Below are 12,470 nucleotides of genomic sequence, written 5' to 3'. Positions count from 1 at the left end.
TTCAGTACTCGGGCTGCATGCGCCTAGGTCTGCCTTCCCCAGGTGCCCTGTAAGTACTGCCCTTGGGGCTTGGGGCCACCTTCCACAGGCTCCTCGGGGTCTGCCTCTGCTGGTCCGTTTTACCTTTCGGTTTTTTGGCCGCCTGTTGGGCTCTTGGGTGTTCTGTTCTCCCTTGTTACCGGCAGGTAAGAGGCAGTTTGCACTGGTAGGGGCGCAGGGTGCTGCTCAGCTTGTACTTCCCGACATCGCGGCCGGCTCTGTTCCTTGGGGTTCGCTGTCCTCTTGCGGGGTTTTGTTTTTCTTTTTGTTTTTGCCTGGTGGGGGGTTCTGTCATTTTATTCAGTTTGTTTTGCCCTTCCACTGTTCTCCTCGGTGGCGCCCCCTGCTAGGTCCCCGTGAGTGTACACGTCCCTGGGGTTCAGCTTTAGAAGTTTGCTTGGTAGTTTTGGGCGCCGGTTTGCAGCACCCTGCCTGGGACTACCTGAGCGCGAGTCCTCTTAAAGTAAACGCTCAGGACCCTGGGAATCCCCTAGGGGGCGCGTGGGTCCGATGGATGTGACCCCGGAGTCCCCACTCGCTGTGTGCGAGTTTGAGGGTTTCTCGGTCCCCTTGTCTCAGGGTGACCCTCATTGTTTTTGCCTCTGCCACACTGCCTGTTGGGTCGGTGATACTTTCGACCCTGAGTCCTGTGAGTGTTGCTGCTTGCTTGTGACTCAATTTACCCAATCCTCTGATGATTCTATTCGGGTACAGGCGGCACGTGCGTTGCAGTCTAGGTTTCGTCTGTTGCAACGCGCTCGGTTGGTTGCTTCCCCGGATGCCCCGGGGCTGCCCCGCTTTGCTTTTCGAGACCCGGACTTGGGGGTGGGGGTCGCTTCGATCCTGGTTCAGTCCGCACCTCCTCGTCCTTCCCCTTCTGTTCGTTCTGGTCCCCCGCCCCTGCTTCCGGCCCCGAAGTGTCTGAGGGTTTCGGGGTCGGAGCAGGGGTTACTTGATCTCGAGACTCGGGCAGCTTCAGGGGTTGCCCCTTCCGGGGGGGCGGCAGAGGCATTCGAGTCTTGTCTCCCGGCCGAAGCTTCAGGGTCTGACCAGTGGGCCCCCCTTCCTCCAGCTTTTCCGGCTGCTCCGTCCTTGTCTTGTGGGGTCGGGGCTTGGGGAGAGGACTCGGCCTTGGGTCCTGTGGTGACGGACCTCGAGGCTGGGGAGGGGCTGACTTGGGGGCCTTGGGCCCCGCTGGACCCCGCCTGGGTTTTTCTTCCCACTGAGCGGGGCTTATTGTTAAAAGGAGTGGGGTTTTCTTTTCCCCCCTCTGCGTACGAGTTGGATTTGGTGTCAGCCCCTCCCCGGGTTCGGTTCCATGTTCCCCCGGGTACGTCGGTTCCGTCCTTCCGGAGGTTTTCGGCTTATCGCATCAAACTTGGTGTGGTGCGAGCGGCCTTTGCAGCTTACCTCCTGCGTGACCCGGATTACGCCTCGGAAATGGATCCGTCCACGTTCAGGTTTGGGGCTTCGTTCCCTTTCTGGCTCCGTTACGAGGTTCCGGAGTCGTCCTGGCTAGCAGACTGCCCCTTGTTTGGTCTGGATTCCTGGCATTCCTTCTGTCGTTCCCGCACGCTGGAGTGGCGGGAAGCTTCCACGGTGCTTCAGGTTTTCCTGGGGGGTGAACTTGAGTACCTGAATGAGTGCTTGTTTGCCCCTGCCCTTCCCCGCGATGTGGGCGTTATTCAGCTCCATGTGCAGGTTCCCTCCCTTTCGGCGGCGCTCGTTGCGGAGGACTTGCGCGCCTGGGGCCTTTTGTGTTCGGCCTTGCGGTTCTTTTCCCTCCTGGAGCTGTCTTTGGATTGGCTCATGGAGGATGTGGGGACGCTTGTGTCCGGCACCTTGTCCTCGGCTGCGCGTTCGTCGGCTGCCTTGTTGAAGCTGTTCACGCCGATTTTGCGGGATGCGGTTTCCCTGTTCTATGCTTCCCGTCTCGCGTGTCGGCAGGCGGTGCTGGGTTCCTCCGTGGAATCTGCTTGGGCTCTGGCTCTTAGGCGTTCTTCACCTTTTTGTCCTCTCCTGTTTGGGGAGTCGGCCGTGGCGCAGTTTATTCAGGCTGCGTCGGCGTCTTGTCGTCCGATGTCGGACTTGTTGGTTTTCCGGGGGTCCCGGGGTGGGTCTTCCCGGAAAGGTCGTGCCAGGGCTCGGGGTTCCTCTCGTCGTGGTAGGCCTCTGGTGTCAGGTTTGGGGTTGGCTCCTCCTGCGGACCCTCCCTCGTCTGGTCGGCGCGGTGTTCGCGCTGTGCGGGGTTCTGGGTCTCGTAAGGGTCGCCGGCCCTTTCGCGGTTTGCCCCCTTGACGGGGCGATGGGGGGGGGGGGGGGGGCAGCTTGCGCTGTTCGCCCGCGCCTGGTCCCACGATTCGTGGGCCTTTCGGGTCATGTCTCGCGGCCTGCGGTGGCGTTGGGTGGCCCCTCCCCTCCTTTGGGGGGTCGGGGCTGGCAGGGCAGGTTTCTTCCCCTGCGCTCTGTCGAGTCGTCTTGGAGTGGGTACGCTTGGGCGTCGTCGAAACAATGTCGTCCCTCAGATGGGTTTCCCGTCTGTTTCCGGTTCCGAAACGGGACTGCGCGGACCTGCGGTTCATTCTGGACTTGTCCCGTCTGAACCCCTGGGTTCATTGCCCCTCCTTTCGGATGACTACGCTGTCTCACGTTCGGCTCCTCTTGGAGCCGGGAGCTTGGATGGTGTCCCTGGACCTCCGGGACGCTTATTGGCATCTCCCGATTCATCCGCGGTTCAGGGACTGGCTCGGTTTTGTTGTGGGGCGTCTGAGTTACCGCTTTCGTTGTCTCCCGTTCGGGTTGAACCTGGCACCTCGCGTGTTCACGCGCCTTACACGAGTTGTGGTGGCTCGTTTGCGTCTCCTAGGTGTTCGGGTGTTGGCCTACCTCGACGACTGGCTGGTTTGGGCTCCCAGCCAGTCAGCTTCCTTGCTAACCAGGGATTTGGTTCTTTCCCAGCTCACCGAGTTCGGGTTCTTGGTGAGCTGGAGGAAGTCCCATCTGGTTCCCTCTCGGGTTCGGACTTGGCTGGGTCTCGTGTGGGACTCTCGAACCGCCTCCTTGATTCTCCCTACGGAGTCTCTCCTGCGGCTGCGGTCCCGCCTTCGTCTGTTTCTGGAGGGCCCTCGGGTCACCCGGCGGTTGCTCGAGGGGCTGTGCAGGAGCCTGAACTTTGCGATGGTGGTCTACCCGCCGGGTCGGGTTTGGCTTCGACAGCTGTTCTGGTTCCTTCGGGGTTCCCCCTTCCACCTCTCTTGCGATCGCAGAGTTCGACCCCCGGGGGCCTTGTGTCGGTTGCTGCGTCACCGGCTTCCTCTTCGGGTTTTTCGGGGTTCAGTGCCTTGGCGCCTACCCGAGCCCTCGCTCGATGTGTACACGGATGCGTCGTCTCTCGGCTGGGGTTTTGTGACCAGTGCTCACCAGGCCGGCCAGGGGCGTTGGGATCCGTCCTTCCGTCGAGCTCACAGCACAGTGTGGGAGTTCGCGGCAGTGTGGTTTGCTCTGGGGAGGATTCGGGTGGCCCGCGGATCGACGATTCGGCTCCATTCGGACTGCTCTCCGGTGGTTCATTGCCTGAACCGCGGGGGTTCGATGCGGTCCTTGTCTCTTTGGGGTTGGTCGCTTCGGATGACTCGTCTGCTGAGTTCTCGGGGTTTGGCTCTCCTGGCGGTTCACGTACGGGGCGTGTCCAACGTCTTGGCCGACACCCTGTCTCGCTTCGTTCCCCTCTCCACGGAGTGGACGGTCGACGACGAGTCCTTCCGTTGGCTTTGCCAGACGTTCGGGCGCCCCGAAGTGGACCTCTTCGCGTCGGCGTGGTTGCGGCGTCTTCCTGTTTATGCGGCGCCCTTCCCCGATTGCGAGGCCGTCGGGGGTCGATGCCTTTCGGCTAGACTGGTCGAGGTGGGGGTTCCTGTACCTCTTTCCCCCGGTTCGGCTGTTGCTCCAGGTCCTGACTCGCTTAGAGACTTACCGGGGGGAGAGTTGTCCTTCTGGCCCCTTGGTGGCCGGCCCAGCCTTGGTTTCAGGCGCTGGTTGCTCGGTGTCCGAACCCGAGGGTTTTCCCGCGGCTCCGCCTCTTTCAGCAGATCGGGCCGGTACGTCACGTAGCTGGTTCGATCTTCTCCTCGAGTCTTCGCGTATGGTTTTTTTGACTTGAGTCTATCATCATCTCTATGGTGATCAGGTGGCCTCCTTGTTGGTGTCCCACCCGAGGGCTTCTTCTCGGCGGCAGTATGAAGTTTCCTGGCGGTCCTTCCGTTTCTTTTTGCGTCTTCGTCGTGTTAGCTCCTTGTCTGTTCGGGTGGTCTTGTCCTTCCTCTCGTGGTTGTTTCAGGACCGTCATCTTATGCCTAACACTGTCGCTTCGTATCGTGCGGTGCTGGCGGAGCCGCTTCAGCTTGCTTTCGGTATCGATGTTACGTCTGCGCCGTTTCGCGAGCTGTCTCGTGCATTGTTTCACCTCCGGCCTGCTCATGCGTCGCCTGAGCCGTCCTGGTCTTTGGACAGAGTGCTCGCTTTCCTTTCATCTCGTTTCGTTGTGGCCCCTTCGGTCCAGGATTGTTTTTCCAAGGCACTTTTCTTGTTGGCTTTGGCCTCTGGGGGTCGGGTAGGGGAGCTTCATGCTCTCCTCCGGCGCAGGGGTTTCTGCTCTTTTGGTCGTGGTGATTGTTTTGTTCGTTTGCAGCCGTCTCCTTCTTTTCTGGCGAAGAATGAGACTGCTGCGTTCCAGAGGGGTCCATGGGTGGTTGATGCTTGGTTGGTCAGGCCGGGGGTGCATCATGTTTTGTGTCCGGTTGCGGCGCTTCGCCGTTATTTGCGCGCCACAGCTTCTGTGTCCGGGGACGCGCTGTGGGTTGATCCGGTTTCCCTTCTTCCCTGTTCGCGGGTTCGGGTCTCTCAGGTCGTCCGCAGGGTTATTAGGTCCAGCCAGCCTGCGGTCTATCCCCGTGCCCATGACGTTCGTAAGTTCGCGGCTCTTGCTGCCGTCTTTGGGAATATGTCTTGGTCTGATATTCGGGCGCGGGGATTTTGGCGGTCGAACAGGGTCCTGGCTGCTCGTTACCTTGTGAATGTCCCTGGGCCTCGTCGGGCCTGTGTTGCTTTGGGTCGGCGGTTGCAGCCAGTTGTCTCGGCTTCGAGTTGAGGGGTGAGCGACGACCGCCTCCCGGGTAAGTCCCTCTTTTTCTGTCTGTGGGTAGTTAGCTCCGGGGAGCCGACGGGGCTCCCCCCAGAAAACCAGCGTTGAATGTAATGAAATGCCATTTTCTGGGTGAGTCCCGGAGGCTCCCCGGCATCCCTCCCTCCCTCCGGTCGGCGTTTTTTCGCGTTTTTGACATCCAGCCTCAAGAACTGAGGTGTGGGTAGCTGGCGCGGGGGGGTCTGGGGCTCCCCCTTTCCCCTCCCGGGGAGGGGGGAGCTGCGCTGACAGCGGCGCGGCAGTGTGTGACGTCACACTAGTTTGCTTGTTTTCGGTTGGGGAGTTCTATCCACTAGTTCGGTTTTTGGTAGCAATTTTAACCAGAATAGGGGTTTGTTTTGGGGCGCTTACCTTTCTGGGTGCCTGTTCCGGTCGATGGCAGACATAGAATGCTTCCAACTACACGGGGGCTTCTATAGGCCATTGCTCCCCTTGCCTCTCTGAGGGGGCCTGGTTCTGGCCGTGGTCCCCGGTAGGCCTAAGAACTCCATGCACATGACTGATGCCAAAGTCTGACATTAGCATATCAGCCTGGGATAGCTCCGGGGAGCCTCCGGGACTCACCCAGAAAATGGCGTTTCATTACATTCAACGCTAGTTTTTTTTTCTTTTTTTTTTTGTTGCACCTGTGGGTGTGAATTCCATTTGGGCCCCTAGCGGTTTGAGGGTTAAGAGCATTTGAGTATATACTGTGAAAGGGAAGAGTCCACAGCAACAAAGCCAGGACTCAAGTTCATGTTGGGTACATTGTGTATTAGAGCCGATTCAACAAGACGGCGTTTGTGTAGAGTAGAGGCAGGAAAGATTATTTTGGAGGAAGACCAATCAATGGGATGATTAGAATCCCTCACATGGTAGAAGAGAGCATTGCTAGTGTCTGCAGACTTAACACTTCACTGGATATGTGGGCCTGGGGGCCGCTACAAGCAACAGCTTGGTGGATCAAACGTTCACAAGTCAAGCCTGGCCTCAGGCCGGACTTGGGAGTAGAAGAACTCCCAGAACCCCATCAACCAGGTATCAGTCAGAAACTGAATTTTTTTAAGCTGACTCAAAGTTTGAGATAATTGAAGTTGAAGTTATCAACAATGAAAAAGGTAGTTCTAATTCATTAATTTACTTATGTTTTAATAAACGTTGTTTGGCACTCGTACTCGAATATGTGAAAGTTGTAGATCAATATGTGTTGGAATGATGTTAAGAAAAAATAACCCCCCAAAAAACTAAATATAAGGAAAATTATAATGATTTAGAGGATAAAAATGTATACTTTATAAAAGTGATAAAGCCCTAATCTGGTCCCTAATCATCAAAACCGCCTAAAGAGAAAAAGAAAATAGAATTTTAAATCTGTGAAAAACTCGGTCAAAAAAAATTCAAAGTCCCAAGTTCTGCCAGTTGTGACTGATTTATTTGGTGACCAATTTCATTCTATCTTGACATAGTTAGGGATGGGTATGCACTCTCTAGGATGTAGAGGTTGTAACAAAAGGAGATAATAAACAAAGGAGACAAAAAAAAAAAATGAACATTGGTGAAAGTAACAGATATTAACATTAGGCAATGCATTTTTATAATATTTAACAAAATTGAGCATGATAACATACTCATTATTATTGGTATTATGATGTATTACTCAGCAATGCTATACAGACACCAGCTGCATATCCACTTTGTGGACACTTCTTGCTACTATTCTTCTTCTTTGTACATTGGACAAGTGCTTGCATCTCTTTATTACTGCATTATCCCTCAGTTCCAGTTAATAGGAGCTGTTCTCCTTATCAACAAAATATTCTCCTTTTAAAAAAAAATTGTCTAAAATACATTTCTGAAAATATTGAATGAAACTTTCTTGATGCTTAAGCCAATAAGTTGGAGATTTGTTTAACATTTAATATTAATTTTCACATAATTCAAATATTTTTTGTCCAGCCACAGCTTTTACAGCCCAGGCTGTAGCAGCTTTAGGGTTAATGCACGTGGTTTGTATTATATAGGCTGTTAGAGAGAGGGGGGGGGGGGAGGCAGCCGAGAACCTGCCCATACCCCCTTCCCCTTTGTTGCCTACCCTCCTTATTCCTGCCCACCCTCCTTATTCCTGCCCACCCTGCTTACTCCTGCCCACCCTCCTTACTCCTGCCCACCCTCCTTACTCCTGCCCACCCTCCTTACTTTTGCTCAAAGCACAATACCTAAAAAAAATTATTTAATGTATTCTAAACATTTACTATGTTTTGGTGGGGAAAATTTAGTCATAGAAACCTTAAATTTGTTTTATTTTGCCTTAATAGGTAATACTGCTTCCAGTCTCTGCTCGGCTACCCAGGACGATAGCAAACACAACTTCTGCCCATTAATGATGGTAAGGACAATTTTATTCTTACTGTACCACCAGTGTGTGTTTATCATGTTGATGTCAATAACCAGTGATTGTGAGTGTATTAATCAAGATATTTTCATTAACTAGTGTATTAATGTTGGTGTTGTCATTTACCAGTGATGGCGAGTGTATTAATTATATTGTCATTACCCTGTGATGGTGAGTGTATTAACCCTTGTGTTGCTAAGGGCTATTTGTCCCTTGTCACCCACAGGCGTGTAACAAAAAAGTTAAAAAAAATTCTTCCTAACCTGTTAATTTGTGTTCCCCGACCACGAGAGAGAAAAAAATTAATCGTACTTACAAATGACATAAATGAGCCGACAATATGAGCGATGACGTCACACCCTGCAAGCTTGCTCATGCAAGGTGCGTCCCAGAGGCATTGCACGCAGTCCTCAAGCAGTCAGAATTGCCACAAATTTATTTTTGCTGCATTATTTACAGTGTCTAGGCGTATTTTATCACAAATATTATTCACTAATTGTGTTGCATATAATGTTACTTCATGTTCAATGGTAATAAATGTTGCATACATTGAGTATACACATGCATACAAAAATATTTTCCCATTATGCAAATATAATATGTATTCACATTGTTCATTATTATATTTACACACATGCACACACTATTTACAGGTTTTTGCACTATTATTGCACATTTAGAGTTCTTGGAGAGAGTGATAGTTGTTGCAGCAGTTGACAGCACACAATGGGACTGCACACGCTTCACACCATGTTTGCACAAGTTTACGTTTCTGATCTCTTTTATTGTTCTACAAACCAAGCAATCACGTTGGCCTATTGCACGCTTTCCAGCTGGTGGCAAATGTTTTAGTCTGTGTGCTTGAAAGCCCTCAATGTGAGTGAGCCTGGGTGTAGCAGCATGCTGCAACACTGGGTTCATGATGGGTCTTTGTATGCCAGGAACATCTTTGCCAAACTTTGCTAATAACTGTGTCCCAAGTGTAAAAGCAAACGAACGGAAACTTGGTTTACGTCCAGTTTTCACCAGATACATATAGCTGTTCAGCATGCTTATGTCAACACATCAAAAAACACTTTTCTGTGGGGAGCCCCTACGGCTCCCCGGAGCTATCCATGGCTGATATGGATACCCTAACTATTTTGCATCAGTCGATGTGGGTGGAGTTCTAGGCCTACCGGGGACCACGAGCCAGAACCTGGCCCCCTCAGAGAGGCACGGGGAGCAATGGCCCATAGAAATGCACATGTGATTTGGAGCATTCTATATCTGCCATCGACCGGGACAGGCACCCAGAAAGGTAAGCGCCACAAAACAAACCCCTATTCTGGTTAAACAACAAAAATCGACAAACGAGTGGACAGAACTCCCCCAGGAAAACGAACTAACAAGCATGACGTCACGCGAGCCGCGCCGCATGTCTGCGCAGCTCCCCCCTCCACAGGAGGGGGAAGGGGGAGCTCCAGACCCCCGTGCCGGCGATCCCCGCCCCCAACCCGTTCTCGCAAATTCGTAAAGTCAATATTGACTTATTACCTACGTGCATAGGTGATATACTAAACATAATAGATACCCTTAAAAAGCTTCATAGAAAACACCGACCTTACCTAACCTTGTTAGTATCTTAAGATAAGCATCTTATTGCTTCGTAATTACAATTATTATTTAACCTATACCTATAATAGGTTAAGTAACAATTGTAATTACGAAGCTATAAGATGCTTATCTTAAGATACTAACAAGGTTAGGTAAGGTTGGTGTTTTCTATGAAGCTTTTTAAGGGTATCTATTATGTTTAGTATGTCACCTATGCACTTATTTAATAAGTCAATATTGACTTTACGAATTTGCGAGAACGGGTTGCCGCCCCAGTTCCTCGGCTGATGGGATCATGCACGGTCGTGTGGCTCCAGCTCCGGTCTTTTCTCAGTGCTGTGACTTGTTTGCAGTGCTTCTCTTACGGTGGTCATGTGAGCTGGGAGTAGTATTCTCAGGTACTCGGGCTGCATGTACTTAGGGTCACCTTCCCTGAGTGCCCTGTAAGTACCGCCCTTGGGGCTTGGGGTTGCCTTCCACAAGTCACCTTGGGTCTACCTCTGTTGGCTTTTCGCTGCTTGGCCGAGTGTTTGGGGGTTTTCCTCCCATGTTTGCCTGGGGGTAAGTGGTAGTTATAGCACTGGTAGGGTGCAGGGTACTGCGTAGCTAGTTTTCACCTATAACAGCGGCCGGCTCTATTCCTTCTGGGTATGTTGTCCACTTTTTTTTTTTTTTTTTTTTGCCTGGTAGGGGGGTCTGCCTTGTGTCCCCCCCCCTTATATTAGGTTCGTTTGTGTGGTGGCACCCCTTGCTTTGCTCTCGCGAGTGGACATGTCCCGTGGGTTCAGCTTTAGCAGTTTGCTTGGTAGTTTGGGGCGCCGGTTAGCAGTACCCTGCCTGGGATAACCCTTAGCAGACCCAGTCTAGGGGCCCTGGGAAACCCCCCGGGGGCTCTCGGGTCCGATAGTGGAGACCCTTGCGTCCCCTCTCGCTTTGTGCGAGTTGAGGGTTGCTCTGTCCCTTTGTCTCAGGGTGACTCTCCTTGTTTTTGCCTCCGTCATGCTGCCTGTTGGGTCGGTGACACATTCGACCCTTGAGTCCTGCGAGCTTTGTTGCCTGTTCGTGACTCCATTCACCCAGTCTGCTGATGAATTCCCGTGGGTGCAGGCAGCTCGCGCGTTGCAGGGTAGGATGTTGCAACGCGCTCTGGTTTGTCGCTTCACCGGACGCCCCGATGCTGCCCCGCTTGTATAGGGACCCAGACTTGGGTGGTTTTGGTCGCTTCGGCCTTGGTTCCTTCCACGCCTCCCTTGTATTTCCCCCTCCTGCTTCCGGCCCCTACCCATCTGCAGGCTTCGGGGTCGGGACGGGGTTAGAGGTTCTGAGACTTGGGCAGTTTCGGGGGTTGCCCCGTCCGGGGAGTCTGCGGAGGCATTCGAGTCTGTTCCTCCGGCCGATGCTCCGGGGCTTTGACCAGCGGGCCCCATTCTCTTTCAGCTCTCTCGGCTGCCCCGGCTTTTTCTTGTGAGGCTGGGGCTTTGGAGGTCAACTCGGCCCCGGGGCCTGGTGCAGAGGCTCCTGGGGTTGGGGAGGAGCGGCCTTGGGGGCCTTGGGCTCCATTGCGCCCCGCCTGGATTTCCGTCCTTCTGAGCGGGGCTTCCTGTTACGAGGAGTGGGGTTTTCTTTCCCCCCTCTGCGTACGATTTGGGCTTGGGTTCTGCTCCTCCCCGGGTTCGGTTCCGTGTCCCTGTGGTTTCTTCGGTTCTGTCTTCAGGAGGTTTTCGGCTAACCGCATCTCTTCGCCTGCGGTGCGGTTGGCCTTTGCGGCTTCCTCCTGCGTGTCCCGGAGTTTGCCTCCATACTGGTTCCTTCTGTTCTGGACAGGTTGGGCTCCTTGTAGCCGTTTGGGCTCCTTGTAGCAGTTTGGGCTCCTTTGTGGCCGTTTGGGCTCCTTTGTGGCCGTTTGGGCTCCTTGTAGCAGTTTGGGTTCCTTGTAGCAGTTTGGGCTCCTTGTCGCCGTTTGGGCTCCTTATCGCCGTTTGGGCTCCTTGTCGCCGTTTGGGCTCCTTGTCGCCGTTTGGGCTCCTTGTCGCCGTTTGGGCTCCTTGTTGCCGTTTGGGCTCCTTTGTGGCCGTTTGGGCTCCTTTGTGGCCGTTTGGGCTCCTTTGTGGCCGTTTGGGCTCCTTTGTGGCTGTTTGGGCTCCTTGTAGCCGGTTGGGCTACTTCTCGCCTTGTTGGGCTCCTTCTCGCTTTATTGGGCTCCTTCTCGTTTTATTGGGCTACTTCGCGCCTGGTTGGGCTACTTCTCGCCTGGTTGGGCTACTTCTTGCCTGGTTGGGCTACTTTCTTTAGCGTCCTGCGCATGCGCCGTGGGAGTTTGTTTTGGTTCTGGGTGGTGTGCACACGTGTTCTGCTCCAATTCTCTCAGGGGGGCTTCGCCTCTCGTTCTTTTCTTATTCCCATCCGTGCCCCGTTGCTTTGGGGCTGTTCTGGGTTGCCGCTGTGTGGAATTCATGAGGTTTTTCCCTGCGTTCTAGGGTGGGGAGCCTCCTTCGCTGCTCCCCTTCTCTCCAGCATGGGCGCACTGGCCGCCTCCGGCGGATGCGGACTCGAACGCTTGCGTCATGGCCCTTCAGGGCCTATGTTCTGCAGGTGAGTTGGTGCGGTTTTGGTGTCTCCTTCGTCCTGACGCTGTTTTTGTTTTTGGGAGTAGGAATGGGTGTACATACGTACTTGAGAACGTGGACCGTATCACCCGAGGTGCCTACTGCAGGGCTATTAGCCCATACTGGGCAGCTCTTGTTCTCTCCACCTGATTCCTTCCTTGGTTCACGGGTGTCTGCAGGTGGCCTCTTGTCCCTTCAGAGGCGGTTCCTGCCTGTACTCCTCCTGCCCCCTCCTATGCTTGTCTAACCTTGCTTGAGTTCGGGGCCCCGCCTCCACCTTGTTCCGCAGTGCAACGGTGGGGGTGCCTGTTTGGTAGTAAGTTTTCCTGTGTCGGAGGTTTTGTGTTCGCCTCCTTGTGTTTGCAGGTTGGGTTCTGGCTCTTTGTTTCCGCCTCTTCCCTGTCGTTTGCCTGTCGGGTGGATTCTGTGCTTCTTGGGCACTCTCATCTCTGCTCTTGGGGTTGTGTATAGGGTCAGCCCATGTTGGGCTGCCTAATGTGTTCCTTTGATTGCCTGCTACACTGCACACGTTTCTTCTACCGTCCCTGTGGCTCAGTTGGGTGCTCGGTTTCCGCCTATGTCCCCTTGTGTGCCACTCGTGTACGATTTATTTATCTTCTCTGTCGCTTCCTCTGGGAGTGTGGTGACGTTTTGCTGT

At 53.6% G+C, this 12,470-nt stretch overlaps 1 protein-coding gene across 1 annotated transcript in view; it reads left to right on the top strand.

Annotated features, from left to right (window-relative positions):
- Nucleotides 1–12,470, top strand: part of LOC138371915 (tripartite motif-containing protein 59-like) — a 78,491-nt gene that overhangs the window by 29,428 nt on the left and 36,593 nt on the right. Inside the window, exon 2 of the mRNA XM_069336966.1 lies at nucleotides 7,534–7,604. Coding sequence (XP_069193067.1) covers nucleotides 7,599–7,604 — 6 coding nt within the window. The 5' untranslated portion in view covers nucleotides 7,534–7,598. The remainder of the gene's footprint in view (nucleotides 1–7,533; nucleotides 7,605–12,470) is intronic.

Source organism: Procambarus clarkii, chromosome 37 (genome assembly GCF_040958095.1).
Source record: "Procambarus clarkii isolate CNS0578487 chromosome 37, FALCON_Pclarkii_2.0, whole genome shotgun sequence".
Taxonomy (NCBI): Eukaryota; Metazoa; Arthropoda; class Malacostraca; order Decapoda; family Cambaridae; genus Procambarus; species Procambarus clarkii.
The sequence above is the reverse complement of the archived record's forward strand: the minus strand, read 5'-3'. Positions and strand labels throughout refer to the sequence as shown.